This window comes from Hyla sarda, chromosome 4, assembly GCF_029499605.1.
Source record: "Hyla sarda isolate aHylSar1 chromosome 4, aHylSar1.hap1, whole genome shotgun sequence".
Taxonomy (NCBI): domain Eukaryota; kingdom Metazoa; phylum Chordata; class Amphibia; order Anura; family Hylidae; genus Hyla; species Hyla sarda.
Genome location: NC_079192.1, coordinates 75765111 through 75791571, shown reverse-complemented (window position 1 = coordinate 75791571; position 26461 = coordinate 75765111). Strand labels below are relative to the sequence as shown.

Here is a 26461-nt window from a genome sequence, read left to right as displayed (position 1 = left end):
CAGCCCCTTGTGCTTTACACACCTATATTTCTAAAGATTCCAGCCATATCACACCACATAGGACCCAACTCTGTCAACTCTTCCTGGCACCCTATGTCATGGAGTCATACCGTGTGGTACGGGACTCTGCCAAGTCCCAGTGCACACATATTATTCTTTGCCAGTGGAGCTAAACAGCCACTTACCTCACAGAAATGTTGTGGCTTCGCCTTTCAGGTCTCTTGACTTTTAGACTTAAAAAGGACATTTTGTTATTTTACTGCACTAAGATCACAATAAAATTAATGGCATTTAAAAAAAACTACTCACACAGGGCGTGCTGACTATTCTGTATACACTTTATGAATATTTAGTTGTGCACCACTATAGCCGGGCACCCACTTAAAAGTCACCTTGGAGTGGTGCTGCCTGCTCTACTATTGGACTCTTCCTGTCAATCGATTACAGTGAAGTTACCTTTCTCATCTTTCCTCTTTCACGGTGTAAAGAGGTGTTTTAAGTGTACCTGTCATATCACAGAAAAATATCATACTGGGAGCATGGCCTGCTGGGAGAAGATGTCTGCCTGAGTCTCTCCTCAGCATTCCTGCATAAAGCAACATCTAACGACTCCCACACTTCTTGCTTCGCAAAGCCTTCTATCTCACCTTGCGGGGGAATGCCCTGAGATCTTCTGGACCAACTCTGAGCTCTTAACGTGCCGTACCTGAAATGTTAGTCTTAATACGCAAGCAGCGCTGAACTGCGGGTGCCATCTTACCGCCGGAGCCCCGGACTCACATAGCACAGCACAGCGCTCATCAGCGTTCCACATCTGGACAAAGAAGTAAGTGCGGTGCCTAAACAATAACCGGAGGCGCTCTGCAAACCACTAGAGTAGCAATTACCTCCGTTACATACCGCCACCTGCTGTAGTGACTACCGGAGTCCCGCTCCCCATACACAGCCCGCTGTGACACACAACCCGGCCTGCTGCTGATGCCAGGCGCGCCTCCTTTAAGCCTTCTGCATGGACGCCATTTTACTTACCTGAAAGTGCCCACGCAGTTCCCCTTCATTCTTCTACTGAATGTGACTGCCACATAGTTAGTATGGTTGAAAAAAGACATACGTCCATCAAGTCCAACCAGGGTATTGAAGGGAAGGGTGTAAGGGGATAAGGGGAAGGGATGTAGTTTTATAATTCTGCATAAGCATTAATGTTATTTGGTTCCAGGAATGAAAGGGGTGTGTCTGAGGCAAGCACTGAGCCCGCCCTTTCTCACCATGCATTCACTTACTCCCTGTTACGCCGAGCGCTCCGGGTCCCCGTTCTTCCCCGGAGCGCTCGCCTCATTCTCGTTGCTGCAGCGCCCCGGTCAGATCCACTGACCGGGTGCGCTGCGGTACCGCCTCCAGCCGGGATGCAATTCGCGATGCGGGTGGCGCCCGCTCGCGATGCGCACCCCGGTCCCCGTACCTGACTCGCTCTCCGTCGGTCCTGTCCCGGCGCGCGCGGCTCCGCTCCCTAGGGCGCGCGCGCGCCGGGTCTCTGCGATTTAAAGGGCCAGTGCACCAATGTTGGTGCCTGGCCCAATCTTCCCAATTATCAATTAGTGTGATCACCTGTGCACTTCCCTATATTACCTCACTTCCCCTGCACTCCCTTGCCGGATCTTGTTGCATTAGTGCCTAGTGAAAGCGTTCCCTTGTCTGTTCCTAGCCCGTGTTCCTGACCTCCTGCCGTTGCCCCTGACTACGATCCTTGCCGCCTGCCCTCGACCTTCTGCTACGTCCGACCTTGCTTCTGCCTACTCCCTTGTACCTCGCCTATCTTCAGCAGTCAGAGAGGTGAGCCGTTGCTAGTGGATACGACCTGGTCACTACCGCCGCAGCAAGACCATCCCGCTTTGCGGCGGGCTCTGGTGAAAACCTGTAGTGGCTTAGAACCGGTCCACTAGCGCGGTCCTCGCCAATCCCTCTCTGGCACAGAGGATCCACCTCCTGCCAGCCGGCATCGTGACAGTAGATCCGGCCATGGATCCCGCTGAAGATCCTACACTGGTCGCCCAACTAGCCCTAAAGATCGCCCAACGAGATCAACAGCTGGCATACTTGACCTCCGAGGCACTGCGTCTTCAGTCACAGATACAGCAGCTGCAGCCGCAGATACAGCAACTTCAATCACAGCTACAGCTGCAACTACCATCTCCTCCGCCGGCTCCTGCAACTCCTCCGCAGCAACCGGCCGTTCCTAACCCCTGCTTGTCCCTGCCGGACAAATTTGGCGTAAAGATCGCCCAACGAGATCAACAGCTGGCATACTTGATCTCCGAGACACAGCGTCATCAGTCACAGATACAGCAGCTGCTGCCGCAGATACAGCAACTTCAGTCACAGCTACAGCTGCAACAACTATCTCCTCCGCCGGCTCCTGCAACTCCTCCGCAGCAACCGGCCGTTCTTAACCCCTGCTTGTCCCTGCCGGACAAATTTGATGGGGACCGCAATGATTCTGCCACAGCCACAGTCCAGTCCTTCTTCGCTGAGGTCCGTGGTGTCTTCGAGGAGCCTGCCCGAGCTTCTTCTGCCGAGATTGCCCTGCTGAACCTGGCCCAGGGTGTTTCTTCCGTTGGCGAGTACGCCATTCAGTTCCGTGCTCTTGCTTACGAGTTGTCCTGGAATAGTGAGGTTCTCTGCGCGACCTTTAAAAAAGGCCTATCCAGCAACATTAAAGATGTTCTGGCCGCACGAGAGACTCCTGCTGACCTACATGAACTCATTCATCTTGCCACTCGCATTGACATGCGTTCTTCCGGATGGCGTCTGGAGCTCCGCCTGGATATGGACTTTGTTCGCACGAAGCGTTTTTTCTCCCCGGCTCCTCTCTCCTCTGGTCCTCTGCAATCCGTTCCTGTGCTTCCCGCCGCGGAGGCTATGCAAGTTGACCGGTCTCGCTTGACACCTCAAGAGAGGACACGACGCCGCATGGAGAATCTTTGCCTGTACTATGCCGGTACCGAACACTTCCTGAAGGATTGTCCTACCCGTCCTCCCCGCCTGGAAAGACGTACGCTGACTCCGCACAAAGGTGACACAGTTCTTGATGTCAACTCTGCTTCTCCACGCCTTACTGTGCCTGTGCGGATATCTGCCTCTACCTTCTCCTTCTCTACCATGGTCTTCTTGGATTCCGGATCTGCAGGAAAAAATTTTTTGGCCTCTCTTATCAACAGGTTCTACGTCCCTGTGACCAGTCTCGCCAGACCCCTCTACATCTATTGTTTTAACAATAAAAGATTGGACTGTCTCGTGCGTTTCCGCACAGAACCCCTCCTAATGTGCATCGGACCTCATCTCGGAAAAATTAAGTTTTTTTTCCTCAGGTTCTTTGGCCCCAAGAAGAGGGGGAGACCCAAGGGGGGGGGTACTGTTACGCCGAGCGCTCCGGGTCCCCGTTCTTCCCCGGAGCGCTCGCCTCATTCTCGTTGCTGCAGCGCCCCGGTCAGATCCACTGACCGGGTGCGCTGCGGTACCGCCTCCAGCCGGGATGCGATTCGCGATGCGGGTGGCGCCCGCTCGCGATGCGCACCCCGGTCCCCGTACCTGACTCGCTCTCCGTCGGTCCTGTCCCGGCGCGCGCGGCTCCGCTCCCTAGGGCGCGCGCGCGCCGGGTCTCTGCGATTTAAAGGGCCAGTGCACCAATGTTGGTGCCTGGCCCAATCTTCCCAATTATCAATTAGTGTGATCACCTGTGCACTTCCCTATATTACCTCACTTCCCCTGCACTCCCTTGCCGGATCTTGTTGCATTAGTGCCTAGTGAAAGCGTTCCCTTGTCTGTTCCTAGCCCGTGTTCCTGACCTCCTGCCGTTGCCCCTGACTACGATCCTTGCCGCCTGCCCTCGACCTTCTGCTACGTCCGACCTTGCTTCTGCCTACTCCCTTGTACCTCGCCTATCTTCAGCAGTCAGAGAGGTGAGCCGTTGCTAGTGGATACGACCTGGTCACTACCGCCGCAGCAAGACCATCCCGCTTTGCGGCGGGCTCTGGTGAAAACCTGTAGTGGCTTAGAACCGGTCCACTAGCGCGGTCCTCGCCAATCCCTCTCTGGCACAGAGGATCCACCTCCTGCCAGCCGGCATCGTGACACTCCCTGAGTCTGATGTGCTGTGACAGGAGTCTGATAGACAGGACAGGAGTGAGCACAGAAGAGTGCTAGTTCCACTCTCACTTTCTAGACTTACCTGCCTGTACTTCAGCTGGTTATCTTCTGGATGGTATGGGGACCCCTAGTGGTCTTTTTTTATAAGCTATAAAAAGGAAATACAATTTTTAATGAAGTATATTAGAAGGGTAATGTTTTACCAAGATGTACAACATATAAAAAGTTTTTGAATCTCATAGGGGGAGATTTATCAAAACCTGTCTAGAGGAAAAGTTGCCCAGTTGCCCATAGCAACCAATCAGATCGCTTCTTTCATTTTTAACAAGGCCTCTGCAAAATGAAAGAAGATATTTGATTGGTTGCTATGGGCAACTGGGCAACTTTTCCTTTGCACAGGTTTTGATAAATCTCCCCCATAGTGCCCATTTAATTCATTGTTGCCTGATCAGGTATTATATTTACCAAATGTATATTTGTCCACCAGGAATGTTTCACAGGAAAAATGTTTCTGCAAACATATTTCTTATAGCCTGCAAAGTTTTGTATTCTTTAGCAAAATGATTTTCGGGAAGTGTATTTCAATATTGCCATAAATAAGGAAGGAAGTTACTAAATATAAGTGTATGAAAATAAAGGGAAGACTTTTATAAAAACAAAAGTCACTTTATTTTAAATATTAAACTCTTAGATAAAATCCCTGGACACTGTTCATATCTCTGCAAATGTAGATTATTAAAATATATTATAATGAGGCCTCAGAGGCAGAATCCAGTCAGTTTCCCCTGGTTAAGGTAAACCTGTTATTGAAGACACAGCTGATTTGCTTATATAAGAATGCAGCCCCCCAAAGGGAATGCTGCAGAGGGTAAGAACCCGAGATATGGCTGGGTGCAGCAGTTCTAGAACTACCGTATTTTTCGCCCTATAGGACGCACCGGCGTATAAGACGCACCCAATTTATAGGTGCAAAATCTAAAAAAAATAAAGATTTTGAACCCAATAGTGGTCTTCAACCTGCGGACCTCCAGATGTTGCAAAACTACAACTCCCAGCATGCCCGGACAGCCAACGGCTGTCCGGGCATGCTGGGAGTTGTAGTTTTGCAACATCTGGAGGTCCGCAGATTGAAGACCACTGCATAGGAGGTAATACTCACGTGTCCCCGCCGCTCCGGACCCGTCACCGCTGCCCTGGAATTCGCTCCATCGCTGTTGCGGTGTCCCCGTCGCTCCGGAACGTCTCTGCTGCCGGCCGGGTATCCTCGCACTCCGTCGCCGCCATCACATCGTTACGCACGCCGACGCACGTACGCGACGACGTGATGACGAGGAAGGAGAGCGCCGGCCATACAGGGGATCCCTGAACGGAGAAGACACCGAGGAGGCAGGTAAGGTCCCCCCCCCCCGATGTCCTGTAAGCACTAACCCGGCTATTCAGTCGGGCTGTTCGGGACCGCCGCGGTGAAATCGCGGCCGTCCCGAACAGCCCGACTGAACAGCCGGGTTAGTGTCACTTTCCCTTCAGACGCAGCGGTCAGCTTTGATCGCCGCATCTGAAGGGTTAATACAGGGCGATCGGTGATGTCCTGTATTAGCCGCGGGTCCCGGCCATTGATGGCCGCAGGGACCGCCGCGATAGGGGTGTATTCGCCGTACAAGACGCACCGACTTTTCCCCCCCCAGTTTTGGGGAAGAAAAAGTGCGTCTTATATGGCGAAAAATACGGTAGTCATGGTTGTTGGCGCAAGGGCTTCCATGAAACTAGTCTATGCTCCATGGGCTGGCACAGTAAAGAAGGGCTGCACAGCAGGTGTAGAGGTCTGCTGGGGCACACCCTATGTAGTGTCTGGGTTAATTATGAGATGCCATGTGGGTGTGGTACATGAATAAGCCAAAACACAGGAGTAGGTAAACTATAACTAAAATCCAGATAAACGGAGGCACCGTCTTTTGAAATAAACAAATCCAACAGAATGGCTAGAGCAGGTGATCACCCTTAAAGGGGTACTCCAGTGGGAAAAAAAAAATTTAAATTAACTGGTGCCACAAAGTTAAACAAATTTGTAAATTATTTCTATTTAAAAATATTAATCTTTCCAGTACTTATCAGCTGCTGTATGCTACACAGGAAGTTCTTTTCTTTTTGAATTTTTTTTTTTTTATGTCTGATCACAGTGCTTTCTGCTGACACCTCTGTCCATATCAGGAACTGTCCAGAGTACAAGAAAATCCCCATAGCAAAACTCTCCTGTTCTGGACAGTTCCTGATACTGACAGAGGTGTCAGCAGAGAGCACTGTGGTCAGGCTGGAAAGAACTCCAGAAAGAAATACAACTTCCTGTGGAGCATACAGCAGCTGATATGTACTGGAAGGATTGAGATTTTTAAATAGAATTCATTTCAAAATCTGTTTAACATTGTGGCACCAGTTAATTTAAAAAAAATTGTTCTCCACCGGAGTAACCCTTTAAATGGGCGCTGTCATTAAAACTAATTTTTGCTATTGCACTCCCTATGGTAAATAAACAATCTTTCTAATGTACTTTGTTTAACTGTTTTACTTGTGTTTAAAAAAGCTGGCACTAGGTGTCTCCTGACTTGTCCAGAGCCCATTCCCCATCTCTTGCACAGACCTTGGACTCCTGCTGGCCTGACAGAAGTCCAAAATCAGGAAATGCAGTCTGGAGTGCTGGGGGGGGGGGGTGCAGCCTTAGCCAATCATAGCTCATCTTACACTGAACTGCTATGGGCTGTGTGTAGCAGAGTTAGGGAGGAAGTTCTTCCCTTTATGGCTTCAGAGGATGTCATGCCTGCTGGGTAACGCCCCTTCCCAGTCTCAGTGGTGTCACTAGGGGGGCCATGGCCCCCCTAGATCAGGCCGTTTCCCCCCTTGTGCCCCCCCAAATCCGTGGGATTTTGCCGTGAATTTTTAATTAAAAAAATAATAATTCCCGCCCCAGCCTGCGTGCCTGCTACTCACGGCGCCGCAGGGGGGAAGGGAAGCGTACATGCATACTGCGCATACAGCTTCCCCCATCGTCCCAGCGTTTTACCCCCCTTGTCATCCTTGTCCACCCCCCTGTCACCCCTTTTCACCCCCCCCGTCTCCCATGTCCACCCCCCCTGTCATCTATGTCCACCTTGGCCACTCCTCTGTCACCCCTGTCCATCCCTCTGTCACCCATGTTCACCCCTTATTCACCTCTCTGTCCCTTTGTCCCCCCTGTCCCCCCCTTATTCACCTCTCTGTCCCTTTGTCACCCCTGTCCCCCCCTCTTTTACCCCCTTGTCACACCTGTCCACACCTCTGACCCCCAGTCACCCCTATTCGCCCCCCTGTCTCCCTTGTCCACTCCCATGTCCACCCCCCAATCTACCCCCTGTCACCCATGTCCACACCCCTATTCACCCCCTGTCACCCCTTTTAACCCCCTTGTCATCCTTGTCCATCCCCTCTGTCTCCCATGTCCATCCCCCCTGTCATCCATGTCAACCTTGGCCACCCCTGTCACCCACGTCCCCCCCCCCCCTGGGAAACCCTCTGACCATCCTCCAGTCTACCCCTCTGTCAACCATATCCACCCCCTATTCACCCCTCTGACACCCTGCTACCCCTGTTATCACCCCCTGTCTCCGTTGTCTACCCCCCTGTCACCCATGTCCACCCCCCATTCACCCCCCTGTCCCTTTGTCACCCCTCTTTTACCCCCCTTGTCATCCTTGTCCACCCCCCTGTTCACCCCCCCTCGTCTCCCATGTCCACCCCCCTGTCATCCATGTCGACCTTGCCCCCCCCCTCTGTCACCCTTGTCCATCCCTCTGTCACCCATGATCACCCCCCCCCCATCCACCCCTCTGACCCCCCCAGTCTACCCCTCTGTCACCCATGTCCACCCCCTATTCACCCCTTTGTCAACCCAAGTCCACCCCTCTCTGTCACTCCTGTCTACCCCTCTTTTACCCCCTTGTCACCATTCCTGTCATCCATGTCCACCTTGGCCACCCCCCTATCCACCTCTCTGTCACCCCTGTCCATCCCCCTGTCACCCATGTTCACTCTCCATTGTCCACCCCTGACAACATCCTCGTCCCCCATGTCCATCCCCTATTCACCCCTCTGTCCCTTTGTCACCTCTGTCCACCCCTCTGTTACCACCTTGTCACACCAGTCCACCCCTCTGTAACCCCCTATGCCCCCCGTCACCCATGTTCACTCTTCTACATCTCACTACACCCCTCTGCCACCCCCTACACCCCCTGTCACCCATGTACACTCTTCTACACCCCCTGTCACTAATGTATGCTCCTTTACACGCCTCTGCCACCCATGTACACTCCTCTACACCCCCCTGTCACCCATGTACACTCTTCTACACCCATGTACACTCCTCTACACCCCCCTGTCACCAATGTACAATCCTTTACACACCTCTGCCACCCATGTACACTCCTCTACACCCCTCTGTCACCCCTACGCCCGGTCACCCATGTACACTCCTCTACACCCCTCTGTTACCCATGTACACTCCTCTGTCACTCATGTACACTCCTCCACACCCCTCTGCCACCCATGTACTGTACACTCCTCTATACCCCTCTGTTACCCATGTACACTCCTCTACACTCCTCTGTCACTCATGTACACTTTTCTACACCAATCTGTCACCCATGTACACCCCTTTGTCATCACCTACGCCCTCTGTTATCTATGGACACTCTTCTACACCCCTCTGTCACCAATGCATGGAAAAAAAGTGCGGAGCCTAATAGGTTTGTTTTGCAGTTTTAACCCCTTAGGGACTCAGCCTATTTTCACCTTAAGGACTCAGCAAAGTTTCGTTTTTGCATTTTCGCTTTTTCCTAAAAATCATAACTCTTTCAATTTTGCACCTACAGACACATATAAGGGCTTGTTTTTTGCGTCACCAATTATGCTTTGCAATGCTATTATACATCCTAAGTAGACTAAACACATTTACATTCTTTTGATACCTTTCCTAGTATCTGGATGAGGCAATTAGAAATCTATCTAGACATTTTAATGCTATCTAGACATTTAAAGCTATCTAGACATTTAACCCCTTAAGGACTCAGGGTTTTTCAGTTTTTGCACTTTCGTTTTTTCCTCCTTACCTTTCAAAAATCATAACCCTTTCAATTTTCCACCTAAAAATCCATATTAGGGCTTATTTTTTGCGTCACCAATTCTAATTTGCAGTGACATTAGTCATTTTACCCAAAAATTCACGGCGAAATGGAAAAAAAATCATTGTGCGACAAAATCAAAGAAAAAACGCCATTTTGTAATTTTTGGGGCTCACGTTTCTACGCAGTGCAATATTTGGTAAAAATGACAGCATATCTTTATTCTGTAGGTCCATACGGAAGTGACCAAAAATACACAATTTTGGACTTTGGTATTTTTTTACGTGTACGCCATCGAGCTTGTGGTTTAGCTATCCTTACATTTTAATAGTTTGGACATTTACACATGCGGCGGACCATATATGATTATTTTTATTCTTTATTACATTATTTTATTTTAAAAAAAATGGGAAAAGGGGGGTGTTTTAAACTTTTAATAGGGAAGGGGTTAATGAACCTTTATTACACTTTTTTTTACCAATTTTTGTTTTTTTTGCCTCCATAGGGGGCTACAACATGCAATCTTCTGATTGCATACACTGTTCAGTGCTCTGTCATTGCAAAGCACTGATCAGGGAAACCGGCGGTCTGCTGCTCTAGCCTGCTGCGCAGGCATGGAGCAGTAGATCGCCGATCGGGCAACGGAGAGGCAGGTGAGGTCCCTCTCGTCGTCCGGTAAGCTGATCGGGACATCGCGATTTTGTCGCGATAGTCCCGATCAGCTCCGCTGAGCTGCCGGAAATATTTTACTTTCGTTTTAGATGCCGCGATCGACTTTGATCGTGGCGTCTAAAGGGTTAATGCCGGGCAACGGCCCGATCGCCCGTGCCCAGCATTAGCCATGGGTCCTGGCTGCCCGTAGCAACCGGGACCCGCCGGGTTTAACCCGTTCTCTGCTGGTGAAAACGATTTAAACCCGATAAACGGGACCAGGGCATACAAAATTATTTTCTTTTTGGAACACAGAGCTCTCTGCTGACATCATGACCACAGTGCTCTGTTCTCTGATGACACCTCTGTCCATTTTAAGAACTGTCCAGAGAAGGAGAAAATCCCCATTGCAAAGATATGCTGCTCTGGTCATTTCCTAAAATGGACAGAGATGTCAGCAGAGAGCACTGTGGTCATGATGTCCGCAGAGAGCACTGTGTTCCAAAAAGAAAATAATTTCCTCTGTAGTATTCAGCAGCTAATAAGTACTGGAAGGATTAAGATTTTTTAATAGAAGTAATTTACAAATCTGTTTAACTTTCTGGCACCAGTTAATTAAAAAAAAAAAAAAAAGTTTTCCACCAGAGTACCCCTTTAAGTAAATGCATGTTTTCATACTTCAAATATCCTCTATCCACAGTACAGGGGGCAAGTGTCAGATCTCCAGAGAGGGGCCTTTGTTTTGAATAGATCATTGACTCCTTAATGGTAGAATCCCGCATACCGCATCCGCAGCGTGTTTCATGCTGCAGGAAGTCCGCTGCGGCTTCTGCTACAAGCATATGTCCCCTAAAATATACTGAAGATTCTGCTCCGAGCATCTGTCACCTAAACTTGCATGCGCAAGTAAGCTTTGACCCTGTCCGATGGCCTAGCTCGCTCTATCGCCAGCACGCTGGGACAGGCCTCAAAACCTTACTGCACACACAGGGATGTGGCTGGGTAACCCTGCCTGTGCTAGTTGCAGAATCCCCAGTGGATTTTCTGCAGTGTGAAATACATGGAGGATGCAGTATGTGGGTCCCTACCCTAAAGAAGTATTCTGAGTTAAAGGGGTACTCGGCTGAAAAACATTTATTTATTTTTTTAATCAACTGGTGCCAGAAAGTTAAACAGATTTGTAAATTACTTCTATTAAAAAATCTTAATCCTTCCAGTACTTATCAGCTGCTATATGATCCACAGGAAGTTGTATTCTTTTTGAATTTCCTTTCTGTCTGACCACAGTGCTCTCTGCTGACACATATGTCCATGTCAGGAACTGTCCAGAGCAGGAGCAAATCCCCATAGCAAACCTATCCTGCTTTGGACAGTTCCTGACATGGACATACGTGTCAGCAGAGAGCACTGGGGTTGGACAGAAAGGAAATTCAAAAAGAATACAACTTCCTGTATAGCATACAGCAGCTGATAAGTAGTGGAAGGATTAACATTTTTAAACAGAAGTAATTTACAAATCTAAATTTTACTTTCTAGCATCAGTTGATTTAAAAAAAAAAAAATTTTTCCAGCGGAGTACCTCTTTAAATTATCCAGATCAAGGCGGTTACGGCTACTGGTAACCTAGGGGCTCCTGATGCACATATAGTTGGAAACTGCACTCACCCGGATTCCCAATAGGTTTCCCCTGCATCCTGCAGCCTAGGGGGAATATGCCCACCTTCCCAGTCCACCCCAGGAACTTCAGCACAGCAGTTTCAGTGGCTCGGGGAAGGTGAGTATAGATCACATTTTTATGCATTAGCTACAATACCACCTTCCACACTCCTGTTTTATATTAATGGACTGATATAATTTTCAATCATACTATGTACCTGCATTCTGATCACAGAAACGTTTTAAGGTCAGGCTCATACGGCAAATGAAAAGGCAGGTTCTTCTCTCGGCATAAGGGAGCGCCCCAACAAAGCATCGAATATCACAAATCACAGCTAATCTTTATAAAATGGTCAAATATTAGATTGTATGTAGGGATGCGGGTGCAAAGGTAGCAGTCGCACCCAAGACCTGATCTTTGAGGATGCCCAAAGACCCTTTTACCAGCAGTATAGCACATGATAAGTGTGGGCCCATAGGTTTCAAATTACAACTCTGTCTATAGTAAACGGTAATAAAGAAATGTGATGTCCCGTACAGTACCTATGCCCTGTCAGGTTGAGTCCCTCTATGTCCTCACTATGGGGGAGACGCTCTCCCCCATAGGTATTAGGTATAAAGGACCTTTGAGGACCTTTGAGTTAGTCACATGATAATGTGGTCACATGTTCTATTCACATGTTTGGTTACCCAGGGAGCACCAGCTAACCAGGTGACATGCAGCTTGACCTATGGGCTCCTTGCACAGCCCCCCTTTATAAGAGGAGGAGGTACTACAATCTCTTTCTTTTGCTCTTAGATCCTGGGGTCATGTCCAGTCCAGATGTCTCAGAGCCAGTGTCCAGCACATCTGGAGGCCTCAAGCCTAAATTACAGCCACAGATCTGTAAGTCAAGTCATCTCTGTCTGCTGTCACTATATTCAGTCAAGTCAAGTCTAATATAGTCAGCGTGGCTGTCCTAAAGTCTGTCAAAGTCACTGCAAGTCCCAGCAAGCTGTGAGGTCCCCTGTATTACTGGTCACCTCTCTAGGATCCTGGCCTAGCTGTGAAGACTGTATCATCTGTCTACCTCAGTAAATCTACCGTTAACCCTGACCTGGCCTTAGACTCTTCTTTGCCCTGCCTAACTAGGACTAGCGGTGCTGCCGTTTGGGTAATTATCGGGAAAACCACGCCCTGGCATCACGAACATTTAGGGGTTAATACCAACTGCCCCTGGGCTATGACATCTGTCCCAGACATCTCACCTTCACACCCCGTAGCTCACCACAGAAACGATCTGCAACCTTTTTCATTTTCATATTGTCTAACAGGGATAACACCAGATTACAAAAGCATTTTGCCAGTGATCAGCTTATGCAGATATGTTCACATTTTGTGTATCCTAAAATAGACCCAAATGTGTGGGCGGAATCGCAAAAGGAAAAGAAAAGAATGGAAATGTCGTAATTACACCCGATCTGTGCGAAGCTTCCTGCTGCCGCATACTGCCAGGATATATTGGCAAGAAGTAATTAATGGAATGAGTCACATGTCTAATAAAGCCCTGGAGCAGGTGGCAACAGCAGAGATGTTAAGTTGCATTAAAGGGGTACTCCAGCGGAAAACTTTTTTTTTTAACCCCTTAACGACGCAGGACGTATATTTACGTCCTGCACCGGCTCCCGCGATATGAAGCGACCCCGCATCACATCGCGTCGGTCCCGGCGCTCATCAACGGTTGGGACCCGCGCCTAATACCACACACCGCCGATCGCGGCAATGTACGGTATTAACCATTTAGAAGCGGCGGTCAAAGCTGACCGCCGCTTCTAAAGTGAAAGTGAAACTATCCCTGCTAGTCAGTCGGGCTGTTCGGGACCGCCGCGGTGAAATTGTGGCGACCCGAACAGCTTACAGGACACTGGGAGGGCCCTTACCTGCCTCCTCGGTGTCCGATCGACGAATGACTGCTCCGTGCCTGAGATCCAGGCAGGAGCAGTCAAGCGCCAATAACACTGATCACAGGCGTGTTAATACACGCCAGTGATCTGTATAGCAGATTAGTGTGTGCAGTGTGGGACCTATAACACTGCAAAAAAAAGTACAAAAAAAGTGGTAATAAAGGTCATTTAACCCCTTCCCTAATAAAAGTTTAAATCACCCCCCTTTTCCCATAAAAAAAATAAAACAGTGTAAATAAAATAAAAAATAAACATATGTGGTATCGCCGCATGCGAAAATGTCCGAACAATAAAAATATATCATTAATTAAACCGCACAGTCAATGGCGTACGCGCCAAAAAATTCCATAGTCCAAAATAGTGTATTTTTGGTCACTTTTTATACCATTAAAAAATTAATAAAAAGTGATCAAAAAGTCCAATCAAAACAAAAATCATACCGATAAAAACTTCAGATCACGGCGCAAAAATTGAGTCCTCATACCGCCCTGTACGTGGAAAAATTTAAAAGTTATAGGGGTCAGAAGATGACATTTTTAAACGTATACATTTTCCTACATGTAGTAATGATTTTTTCCAGAAGTGCGACAAAATCAAACCTATATAAGTAGGCTATCATTTTAATCGTATGGACCTACAGAATAATGAGAAGGTGTCATTTTTACCGAAATATGCACTGCGTAGAAACGGAAGCCCCCAAAAGTGACAAAATGGCGTTTTTTCTTCGATTTTGTCGCACAATGATTTTTTTTCCGTTTCGCCGTGAATTTTTGGGTAAAATGACTAATGTCACTGCAAAGTAGAATTGGTGACACAAAAAATAAGCCATAATATGGATTTTTAGGTGGAAAATTTAAAGGGTTATGATTTTTAAAAGGTAAGGAGGAAAAAAACGAAAGTGCAAAAACTGAAAAACCCTGAGTCCTTAAGGGGTTAATCAACTGGTGCCAGAAAGTTAAACAGATTTGTAAATTACTTCTATTAAAAAAAAAATCCTTTCAGTACTTATTAGCTGCTGAATACTACAGAGGAAATTCTTTTCTTTTTGGAACACAGAGCTCTCTGCTGAAATCACGAGCACAGTGCTCTCTGCTGACATCTCTGTCCATTTTAAGAACTGTCCAGAGTAGGAGAAAATCCCCATAGAAAACATATGCTGCTCTGGACAGTTCCTAAAATGGACAGAGGTGTCAGCAGAGAGCACTGTGCTCGTGAAGTCAGCAGAGAGCTCTGTGTTCCAAAAAGAAAAGAACTTCCTCAGTAGTGTACAGCTGCTAATTAGTATTGGAAAGATTAAGATTTTTAAAAGAAGTAATTTACAAATCTGTTTAACTTTCTGGTACCAGTTGATTAAAAAAAAAAAAAAATGTTTTCCACTGGAGTCTTTAAATACCAATCAATTGATGCAGATTGAATAGGAGACGATATCTTCAGCAACGCCATAATAAAATGATCCTATGCTGGTCCATAATAAGAAAAGTAATTGGATCATATTTGGTTGCAGCATTGACAGGTCTACTGGGTTTTCGAACCAGGGTGCCTCTAGCTGTTGCAAAACTACAACTTCAAGCATGCCCAGACAGCTGAAGGCTGTCTGGGCATGCTTGAAGTTGTAGTTTTGCAATAGCTAGAGGCACCCTGATTCGGAAACAGGAGACTTATCAATGCTGCAACCATATGTGGTAGCCCTTGGGGTGTATGGTGATGGTGGTATGGTATCGGTATATGAGGGGTTAATTTTAACCCTATAGTTCGTGATGCCAGGCTGAGGGCTGGTATGCTGAGGCAATGCTCCGGCCTATCGCCGCCCTTCCCAGTAAGGATAGGTGCATGAAATGACTGAAGGTCCACAAGGAGATTTAACTTGAACTTGAACAACTTTAATTAAGTGCTTGCGATACACCCAAGGCACAGTAACAGTCTCATATAAACAGTCCTTATGTTGCTTAGTGACTGACAGTTGTTGCGGACCTTGCTATTTAAATAGTCTCTGAATTTAGGCTAGATATTTGCAGATCCGTCCGGACTTAGGGGTATTATTAGGTCCGGTGATGCTGCAGAGTGTCTGGGAATTGATACACTCTATATTTGGAATGATTCAGCCGTTGCCGCAAGGCTCGGGCCTAACTCACTGCGTTAGTTGCTGTACAGGTCCTTCTCGTTTGACAGCCCAGGAACAAGAGAGCGAGAAGATTGCCGCCGCTCCCTTATATGGGCAGGGGGCGGGGCGGGGCGAATCCGATTGGTCCGAACATTCTGTCATTCACCATTACAGAGAGTAATGGGATTGCTTACGTCACAGGGCCTCCAAAGGTCCTTAAGCAGAATACCATAGAGTTTACCTAGTCATGTGACCCGCAGGTCCTGCAACGCTATGGAACAAGCAATTAACTATTTATTTACGTCTATATTACCATATTTACATTAACCTTAAATAAATTACTGGTCTATGAGCTGGAATAGAGGCGACAAGGGGTAAACTACATTACAGGGATCCCTACGTCCTAGGGACTCTGGCTATGGGGACCCACACATACATAGGTACCGTATACGATGCGGTACCGGGACACCACACATATATGAGCCAATTATTTATCTTATTATGGACTAGCATAGGATAATTAGGTGGCCAAGCAACAAAGTTGCATAGGACACCTATTGTTATTGTTCACATAATTATTATTATTTTTATTATTATTATAATTATTCTGCCATAAATTTAAAATGCTTATATTTTCCTGCACTGTTATTCTAAAACACATGTGACTTTGCACAGTGGTAGACACTTGAGCTGTGCATAATCTTATGTAATATAAAGGTCATAGGTCACATGGTAAGACCACCATCTTGGTTTTTGTGGCAACTTTTCCCCAATATTCAAAAATCTTCTTGTCTGGAATCACTAAAGCTACCGGAATATTATTTGCTACTTTGTTCATTACAAGTCTATTGATCACATGGTGTGGCCGCCATATTGGATTGCACAATATTCTACAAACATCTCCTTCTCTGAAACTGTTTGTTAGAACTTTTAATTTGGCAGACATGTTCATGGTTCCCTTCTGTACCAAGTTTGTTAAAGCTGGTTCATTTGCTTAATCAATATGGCCACCGCATGCCAAAAAGATTTAGATAGCATTAATATTAATGCGCAATTTTTTTTAAATGTGTGTAATATGTACACTGGAAGTGTGTTATTGTGCTTAACCTGTTAAGGACCCAGGGTGTACAGGTATGCCTTGACACCCTGGAACTTAAGGACCCAGGGCGTACTTGTACGCCCGTGGGAATTTCGGTCCCAGCCGCGTGCCGGCAAATGCCCAGGGGGGTCATTAGACCAGCCGCAAATTACTGGTGAATTCACACAGGCGATTTGCGGATATTCCGGGTCATACGAGTCTATGGTGACCCGGAAAGAGAAAATTTGTCCGAAATTGAAGGCCACGTGTGTTTACAAAGCCCCCATAGTGCCAGAACAATGGACTTCCGCCACATGTGACCCATTTTGGAAACTACACCCCTCATGTAATGTAATAAGGGGTACAGTGAGCATTTACGCCCCACAGGTGTCTGACAGATTTTTGGAACAGTGGTCCGTGAAAATGAAAAATTTTATTTTTCATTTGCACAGCCCACTGTTCCAAAGTTCTGTCAAACGCCAGTGGGGTGTAAATACTCACTGCACCCCTTATTAAATTATGTGAGTGGTGTAGTTTCCAAAATGGGGTCACATGTGGGGGGGTCCACTGCTCTGGCACCACGTTGGGCTTTGTAAACGCACATGGCCACCGACTTCTATTCCAAACAAATTCTCTTTCCAAAAGCTCAATGGTGCTCCTCCTCTTCTGAGCATTGTAGTTCGCCAGCAGAGCACTTGACGTCCACACATGGGGTATTTCCGTATTCCGAAGAAATGGGGTTACACATTTTGGAGGTCATTTTCTCCTATTACTCCTTGTAAAAAATGTTAAATTTGGGGGAAAAACAGCTTTTTAGTGAAAAAAATATTTTTTTCATTTACACATCCAACTTTAACAAAAAGTCGTCAAACACCTGTGAGGTATTAAGGCTCACCGTACTCCTTTTTACGTTCCTTAAGGGGTGTAGTTTCCAAAATAGTATGCCATGTGGTTTGTTTTTTGCTGTTCTGGCACCATAGGGGCTTCCTTAATACAACATGCCCCCCAAAAACCATTTCAGCAAAATTTGCTTTCCAAAAGCCAAATGTGAATCCTTCTCTTCTTAGCATTGTAGTGCGCCAGCAGAGCACTTGATGTCCACACATGGGGTATTTCCATTCTCAGAAGAGATGGGGTTACAAATTTTGGGGGGCACTCCTATTTCCCCTTGTAAAAATAAAAAATTTGGGGGAAAACTAGCATTTTATTGAAAAAAAAAATGATTTACACATCCAACTTAACATTTTTGCTATTCCACTCCTTATGGTAAATGAAAAATATTTCTAATATACTTTGTTTAAAAAAAATGAAGTTTTCTATGTTTTATTTGTGCTTAAAAAAGCTCAAGAGCACATTTCCCCACAACTCATACACAGACTTTGGACCAAAGTCCAAACACAGGAAGTGCCGCCTGGAGTGCTGAGGGGGGGGAGGGTGTCCAACCAACAGCATATGGCAGTTATGTGTGAGAGGAGCTATGATTGGATGAGAACTCCAGATGGCACTTCCTGTGTTTGGACTTTGGTCCAAAGTCTGTGTATGAGTTGGGGGAAAATGTGCTCTTGAGCTTTTTAAGCACAAATAAAACATAGAAAACTTCATTTTTTTTAAACAAAGTATATTAGAAATATTTTTCATTTACCATAAGGAGTGCAATAGCAAAAATTAGTTTTAATGAGAGTGACCCTTTAAAGAAAAGTCGTCAAACACCTGTGGGGTGTTAAGGCTCACTGGACCCCTTGTTACGTTCCTTGAGGGGTGTAGTTTCCCAAATAGTATGCCATGTGGGTTTTTTAGGCCGGGTCCTACAGTGAAAATTGGCTGGGTCCTTAAAGGGGTACTCTGGTGGTTAAGATTTTTGGCCATATTGCATCTTCTTTTAATGTTCATGTTTTTTGCAATTGACATGTATTATATGTTTGTGCAGAACATATTCAATATGGCCACTGCACGCTACTAACATTTAGATAGCATTAATAATGATATGCAATTGTGTTAAATGTGTGTAATATGTAGACTGTTAATCTAAAAGTTATGTTTCTTTGTACAATAGTAGATTACTCACTTTCTGTACCCCAGGTGATCACCAGATGTGGAAGCCATATTGGATTGCGCAATATTCTGCAAACATAGATTTCTCAAAAATTACTGGTCAGAAAAATTTGAAAATTAGCACACGTTCTTGATCGCTTCCCATACCATCATGGATCACATGGTTTGGCCGCCATATTGGATTGCGCAATATTCTGTATACATAGTTTTCTCCTAAATTACTGGTAAGAACAATGTGAAAATTAGCACACATGTTCGTAATCACATTTTGTACCACATGTGATCAGAAGATTTGGCGGCCATATTGGATTGCACAATATTCAGCAAACATAGTTTTGTCTTAAATTCTTGGTCAGAACAATGTGAAAATTAGCACACATGTTCTTGATCGCTCCCGTACCATCATGGATCATATGGTTTGGCCGCCATATTGGATAGTGCAATATTCTGCAAACATAGTTTTCTCTTAAATTATAGGTAAGAACAATGTGAAAATTAGCAGACAGGTCCATGATCACCTTCTCCACCATCAGGGTCACAGCAGTCGTGTGGGATAACCCTGCTATGCAGCTTGGCCACCTGTATTGCCTCTTGCAGCTATATTTAGGTGGCTAAGCGATGAAGTTGCACAGGACACCTATTGTTTTTACTCAGATTATTATTTTTATTATTATTATTCCACCTCAAATGTTAATTGCTTATATCTACTCCAAAACTCATGAGACTTTGCACAGTGGTAGACACATGAGCTGTGCATAATCATATAATATAGAGGTCATAGGTCACATGGTAAGGCCGCCATCTTGGTTTTTGTGGCAATATTTGCACAATATTCAAAAATCTTCTCTGGTACCGCTAAAGCTACAGATACATATATCGCTGTTTATGGTTACACTGTTGTGCAGAGTCAGATTTGGTCATTGTAAGACTTTTGGTCACATGGTGTTGCAATATTGGATTGCACAATATTCTACAAACATCTTTTTCTCTCAAACCGTTTGTTAGAATAAGGTATAATTTGGCAGATATGTTCATGGTTACCTCCTCTACCAACGTTGTTAAAGGGGTTCTCCGGTGCTTACACATGTTATCCCCTATCCAAAGGATAGGGGATAAGATTAGGGATCGACCGATATCGTTTTTTTAGGGCCGATACCGATAATCAGTGGAGGTAAGGGCCGATAACCTATACCGATAGTCAGGTATAAGTTATTGGCTATTTATCCCCCCGCGACACCGCTGCAGATCATTGATTTAAAGTGGGCGCTTTAAATCAATGAACTGCCATAGACCGGCGCCGCCACCCGCTTCTCTCCCCCTGCCTGTCCGAGGGTCCTGAGTCCTATCACCGCCACCCCAAACCGCCGCACCGCTCCCCCCACCACCGCACCGCACCCCCCACCATTGCCTCCCCCATCCCCGGTTTTATAATTACCTGTTCCTGGGGTCCACTCAACATCTGGCTCCGGTGGCGTCCTCCTGAGCTGTCACTGTGCGCACTGAAGGTGACGTCACGTCGTGTCCCTCGTCATTGCGCACAGCGTAACGCAGGACGCAGCAGGAGCCAGAAGTAGCGTGGACCTCGGGCCCCGGGAACAGGTAATTATAAAACCAGGGATGGGGGAGGCACTGGGGCCGGGGCGGGTCTGGGGGGGGGGCTATGCGGTGCGGCGGGTCGGGGTGGGGGCTGGTGCGGTTGCAGTGGGGGTGGGGCATTATCAGCTTATCGGCAAGGTAATTGCCGATACCAATAATGCCCAAAATCGTGATTATCGGCCGATAATATCGGCCAAACCGATAATCGGTCGATCCCTAGATAAGAAGCCTGATCATGGGAGTCCCACCGCTGGGGACGCCCGTGATCATGCACGCTGCACCCCGTTTGTAATCAGTCCCCGGAGGGTGTTTGCTCCGGGTCTGATTACGGGCGACCACCGGGCCGGCGGCGTGTGACGTCGCGTAGGCTTGCATTGAGGGGCGGAGCATGACATCACACGGGGGCGGAGGCGTGACGTCACACGCCGCCGGCCCGGTGGTCGCCCGTAATCAGACCCGGAGCGAACGCGCTCCGGGGACTGATTACAAACGGGGTGCCGTGTGCATGATCACGGGATAGGGGATAAGATGTGTAAGCACCGTAGAACCCCTTTAAAGCTGGTTCATTTGCATAATCAATATGGCCACCACTCGCCAATAAGATTTAGACAGCAGTAATATTGATGCACAATTTTTTTCAAATGAGTGTAATATGTACACTGTTAATTAAAAACATATGTGTCTTTGCACAATGGTAGAGCACTCTATTGTGTTTAAGTTTTTTTTTACATAAAGGTCATAGGTCACATGAGCTGGCAGCCATCTTGTTTTAGGTGGCAATATTCAGTGCTATATGCAAAGAAATGTCTCTCTAAAACCAGTAAAGATACAGATGTACAAATAGCCGTGTATGGTTACACTGTGACCTAGACTCATTCTTGTTTGTTTGACGTCATTCAACCATATGGATCAGCGGCCATATTGAATAATGTAAATATCAACAATTATTCCTATTATTTCCATGGGCTTTTTGCAATATGCCTGGAATTGCCTTAATGTTACTTCAAAACTCATGAAATTTTACCCAAAAGGTAGAGCCCAGTACTCTGTATAATGTGTTGTAACATAAAGGTCATAGGTCACATGGTCAGGCAGCCAAATTGGTTTGTGGGTCATGTTTTTTGCACAATATTGTGCAATATTATAAAAACATCTTCTCTAAAACCACTTGTTAGATTAACGCATAATTTGGCAGACATGTTCATGGTTACCTTCTGTAACAAGGCTGTTAAAGCTGGTTCATTTGCATAATCAACATGGCCACCGCATGACAATAACATTTAGATAGCATTAATAATTCTATGCAATATTGTTAAGTGTGTAATATGTAGACTGTTAATCTAAAAAGTTATATTTCTTAGCACAATAATAAATTACTCACTTTCTGTACCACAATTGATCACCAAATTTAGCGGCCATATTGGATTGCGCAATATTCTGCAAACATAGTTTTGTCTAAAATTACTTGTTAGAACAGTGCAAAAATGAGCACACATATACATCATCACTTTCTGTACCACAATTGATCACCAGATTTGGCGGCCATATTCTGCATGCATATTTTTCTCTGAAATTTCAGCTCAAAACAATGTGATAATTAGCACACATGTTCGTCATCACTTTCTGTACCACATTTGATCACATGGTTTGGCCGCCATATTGGATTGCGTAATATTTTGCAAGCATACTTTTCTCTTAAATAACTGGTCAAAAATCACCTTCTCCATCATCAGGGGTCACAGTAATCGTGTGCTAGACCCCGGCTGTGCTGCTTGGACACCTGTATTGCAGCTTGTTATTTTTGTTATTATTATTCCACCTCAAATTTCAAATGCTTATATCTGCTGCACTGTTACTTCAAAACTTATGAGACTTTGCCTAGTGGTAGACCCATGAGCTGTTCATAATTATATGTAATATACAGGTCATAGGTCACATGGTAAGGCCACCATCTTGTGTTTTTTTTGTGGCAATTTTTTCACAAAATGTAAAGATTTTCTTCTCTAGAACAGCTACAAGTACATTATTTGCTGTATGTAGTTACACTGTTGTCCCGAGTCAGATTTGTTCATTACAAGTCTGTTGATCACATGGTTAAAGGAGAACTCCGGAATATAAAAATTGTCCGCCATACTGCCGGCAGTAAAAAAATAAAGGTGTACATACCTTCCTCCGCTCCCCCGGGGCCTCTGGTAACCGGCTCCGGTCTCCGCTGTGATCCACTTCCTGGTTGCCGGTGGTGGGATGAGTTATACTGCACTCAGCCAATCACCAGCCTCAGCGTAGTCCCGACTCGGCTGGCGATAGGCTGAGCGGCAGTGTGAGAACGCTTCAGGACACAAAATCCTTCACTACACCGGCACCTGCTGCCGCGGCCGAAAACGTCACACTGCCGCTCAGCCCATAGGCGTGCGCAGCCTATTGCATTAGGGTGTGCACCCTAAAGCACAAACTCACACTGCGCGCATGCATATATATATATATATATATATATATATATATACATATATGCACACACACACAAATACACTCTTGCTTGCATGCACACATACATAAACATAAAAGTCCCTGTACATTAGTTTGGCAGTATAGTCCCCCACATTAGGTTGGCAGTACAGTTCCCCCACATTAGTTTGGCAGTACAGTTCCCCCACATTAGGTTGGCAGTACAGTTCCCCAACATTAGGTGCAGTACAGTTCCCCCACATAAGGTGCAGTACAGTTCCCCCACATTAGGTGCAGTGCAGTTCCCCCAAATTAGGTGCAGTGCAGTTCCCCCCACATTAGATGCAGTACAGTTCCCCCACATTAGGTGCAGTACAGTTCCCCCACATTAGGTGCAGTACAGTTCCCCCACATTAGGTGTAGTACAGTTCCCCTACATTAGGTGCAGTACAGTTCCCCCACATTAGGTGCAGCACAGTTCCCCCACATTAGGTGCAGTACAGTTCCCCACATTAGGTTGGCAGTACAGTTCCCCCACATTAGTTGTAGTACAGTTCCCCCACATTAGGTGCAGCACAGTTCCCCCACATTAGGTGCAGCACAGTTCCCCCACATTAGGTGCAGTATAGTTCCCCCACATTAGGTGCAGTATAGTTCCCCCACATAAGGTGCAGTACAGTTCCCCCACATTAGGTGCAGTACAGTTCCCCCACATTAGGTGCAGTACAGTTCCCCCACATTAGGTGCAGTACAGTTCCCCCACATTAGGTGCAGCACAGTTCCCCCACATTAGGTGCAGTACAGTTCCCCCACATTAGGTGCAGTGGTTCTCCACATTAGGTTGGCAGTATAGTTCCCCACATTAGGTGCAGTACAGTTCCCCCACATTAGGTGCAGTGCAGTTCCCCCACATTAGGTGCAGTGCAGTCCCCCCCACATTAGGTGCAGTACAGTTCCCCCACATTAGGTGCAGTACAGTTCCCCCACATTAGGTGTAGTACAGTTCCCCCACATTAGGTGCAGCACAGTTCCCCCACATTAGGTGCAGTATAGTTCCCCCACATTAGGTGCAGTATAGTTCCCCCACATTAGGTGCAGTGGTTCTCCACATTAGGTTGGCAGTATAGTTCCCCACATTAGGTGCAGTATAGTTCCCCCACATTAGGTGCAGTATAGTTCCCCCACATTAGGTGCAGTATACTTCCCCCACATTAGGTGCAGTATACTTCCCCCACATTAGGTGCAGTATACTTCCCCCACATTAGGTGCAGTATACTACCCCACATTAGGTGCAGTATAGTTCTCCCACATTAGGTGCGGCATAATTCCCCCACATTAGGTGCAGTATACTTCCCCCACATTAGGTGCAGTACAGTTCCCCCACATTAGGTGCAGTACAGTTCCCCCACATTAGGTGCAGTATAGTTTCTCCACATTAGGTGCAGTACAGTTCCCCCACATTAGGTGCAGTACAGTTCCCCCACATTAGGTGCAGTATAGTTCCCCCACATTAGGGGCAGTATAGTTCTCCACATTAGGTGCAGTATAGTTCCCCCACATTAGGTGCAGTATAGTTTCCCCACAGACATACAGCCTTCAGCCATATACAGTGTATGGCTGGAGGCTGTATGCCTATGTACTGGCCCACTTCAGCTTTCCGACCACCGCTCCTCCGGTCCTGCCTATAGACCATAGCAGTAGGTCCCGGGACTGGAGAAGCGGTGGTCAGAACACTGAAGATGAGGTGCTGCCAGCTCGTTCTCCTCGTCGATGCTCCGCTCCTCCATTGCTATGGGCGCACGCACGGGACGTCAGTGACATCCCTGCGTGCACTACCTCCCGGCGGCCCCTGCGTTTTTAAAGTTAACGCGGGGGCCGCCGCAGAAAGGTAACAGGGACATCCTTGTGTCCCGATAAGATCTTTGTAACAGGGGAATGTGACGGGGCCCCCCTGCGGGCTGTTCAGTGGCGGACGCGGATCCCCCCCTGGGCTTTATTAGGGTACGCCTATGTTTGCAACAGTTGGAGAGCCGCAGGTTGGACACCCCTTGGTATAAAGGATGAAAGGCAGCACTGGTCATTAAAGGGTTAACCACAATGGCTGTTATAGACTATACACTGGTGTTTTCCAAGCAGGGTGCCTCCAGCTGTTGCAAAACTACAAATCCCAGCATGCTCGGACAGCCAAAGGCTGTCCGTGCATGCTGGAAGTTGTTGTTTTGCAACAGCTGGAGGCACCCTGCTTGGCAAACACTGCTATACACATGGTGGGGAGCAGAAGGGCACACACTATTAGTTACCACTTGGTCAGCAGCTCCCGGCTGCTTCTGTTATCCAAAAAGTTAAATGTCCAGTTCTCAAGGGGATGAAAAGTGAATTTAGCCCCAGGCACGTCCTGCGCCATCTTCCTGCTTCTTCTATTCTATTCTGCCGCATCTGCGTCTCCATGGCAACAGACATCAGGCAGTGTGCAGGAGAAAAGCTAGTCCGCCCGGGAAATGTGGCAGTGATGTGAACGTTCCGCCCACGTGGCAGGCGCTGTGTGAGCAGAGATAGAGGTAACCGGGACATCCTTGTGTCCCGAAAAGATCTTTCGGGACACAGGGATGTCCCGAATGTGACGAGGAGCCCCCTGCGGGCTGCTGGGTAGAGGCCGCGGATCCCCCTCCTGGGCTTGATTAGGGTGTGCCCAGGCACACCCGGCACACCCCGTGCGCACGCCTATGGCTCAGCCTATCGCCGGCCGAGTCGGGACGGTGATTGGCTGAGCGCAGTAAGAAAGACTCTCCGACCACCAGCAACCAGGAAGTGGATCACGGCGGAGGCCGGAGCCGATTACCCAAGGCCCCGGGGGAGCGGAGGAAGGTATGTACATCTTTATTTTTTTTATGCCGGCAGTATGGGCGACAATTTTTATGTTCTGGAGTTCTCCTTTAAGCCGCCATGTTGAATTGCGCAATGTTCTACAAACATCTTCTTCTCTAAAACCGCTTGTTAGAATAACGTATAATTTGGCACACAAGTTCATGGTTACCTCCTGTACCAAGGTTGTTAAAGCTGGTTCATTTGCACATTTAATAAGGCCATCGCAAGCCAATAACAATTTGTTAAATGTGTGTAATATGTAGACTGTTAATCTAAAAGTTATGTTTCTTTGCACAATAGTAGATTACTCACTTTCTGTACCACAATTGATCACCAGAATTAGTGGCCATATTAGATTGCGCAATATTCTGCATACATAGTTTTTAGAGATTAGTAAATTATTGAAAAATTTGATTTGGACAATTCACCGGATTTTCCACCAAAATTAGTTTTGGTCCGAATTTAATTGCAGCAAATCGCTATTAAAACGGCTATTTTTGGCATACAGAGAACCTCAATAGGGGTGTAGAACACTTTGCCTTGCTGTAACACGCATAGGGTGTGTGCTGGGTTAGTGAAATAATACTGCTATTCAGTATGACATGCAGATAAGAGGCGTCACTATTCGAATCAGTGTCGCAGAGCGGCACAATGACAGAGCCTGAAGGTGGCATCAGTATGAGGAGACCATATAGTGGCTGAGTGACACCACCTGGAGTTTGCGGCAGCATGAAGAGACCATATAGTGGCTGAATGACACAGTCTCGAGGTGGCAGAAGCATA

At 46.8% G+C, this 26461-nt stretch overlaps 1 protein-coding gene across 3 annotated transcripts in view; it reads right to left on the bottom strand.

Moving 5' to 3' along the window:
• Positions 1-25465, bottom strand: part of ARHGAP25 (Rho GTPase activating protein 25) — a 122176-nt gene extending 96711 nt beyond the window's left edge. The window contains exon 1 of one of the 3 annotated variants that reach the window (XM_056571404.1): positions 25114-25465. Coding sequence is in view for 1 of the 3 variants with exons in the window: in XM_056571403.1 (XP_056427378.1) it covers position 4132 (1 nt within the window). In the remaining 2 variants the exon portion in view is untranslated. Of the gene's footprint in view, positions 1-456; positions 466-4131; positions 4296-25113 lie in introns of those variants that run through there. The other 2 variants (XM_056571403.1, XM_056571405.1) reach the window with 2 other exon arrangements.
• Positions 25466-26461: the final 996 nt, after the last annotated feature.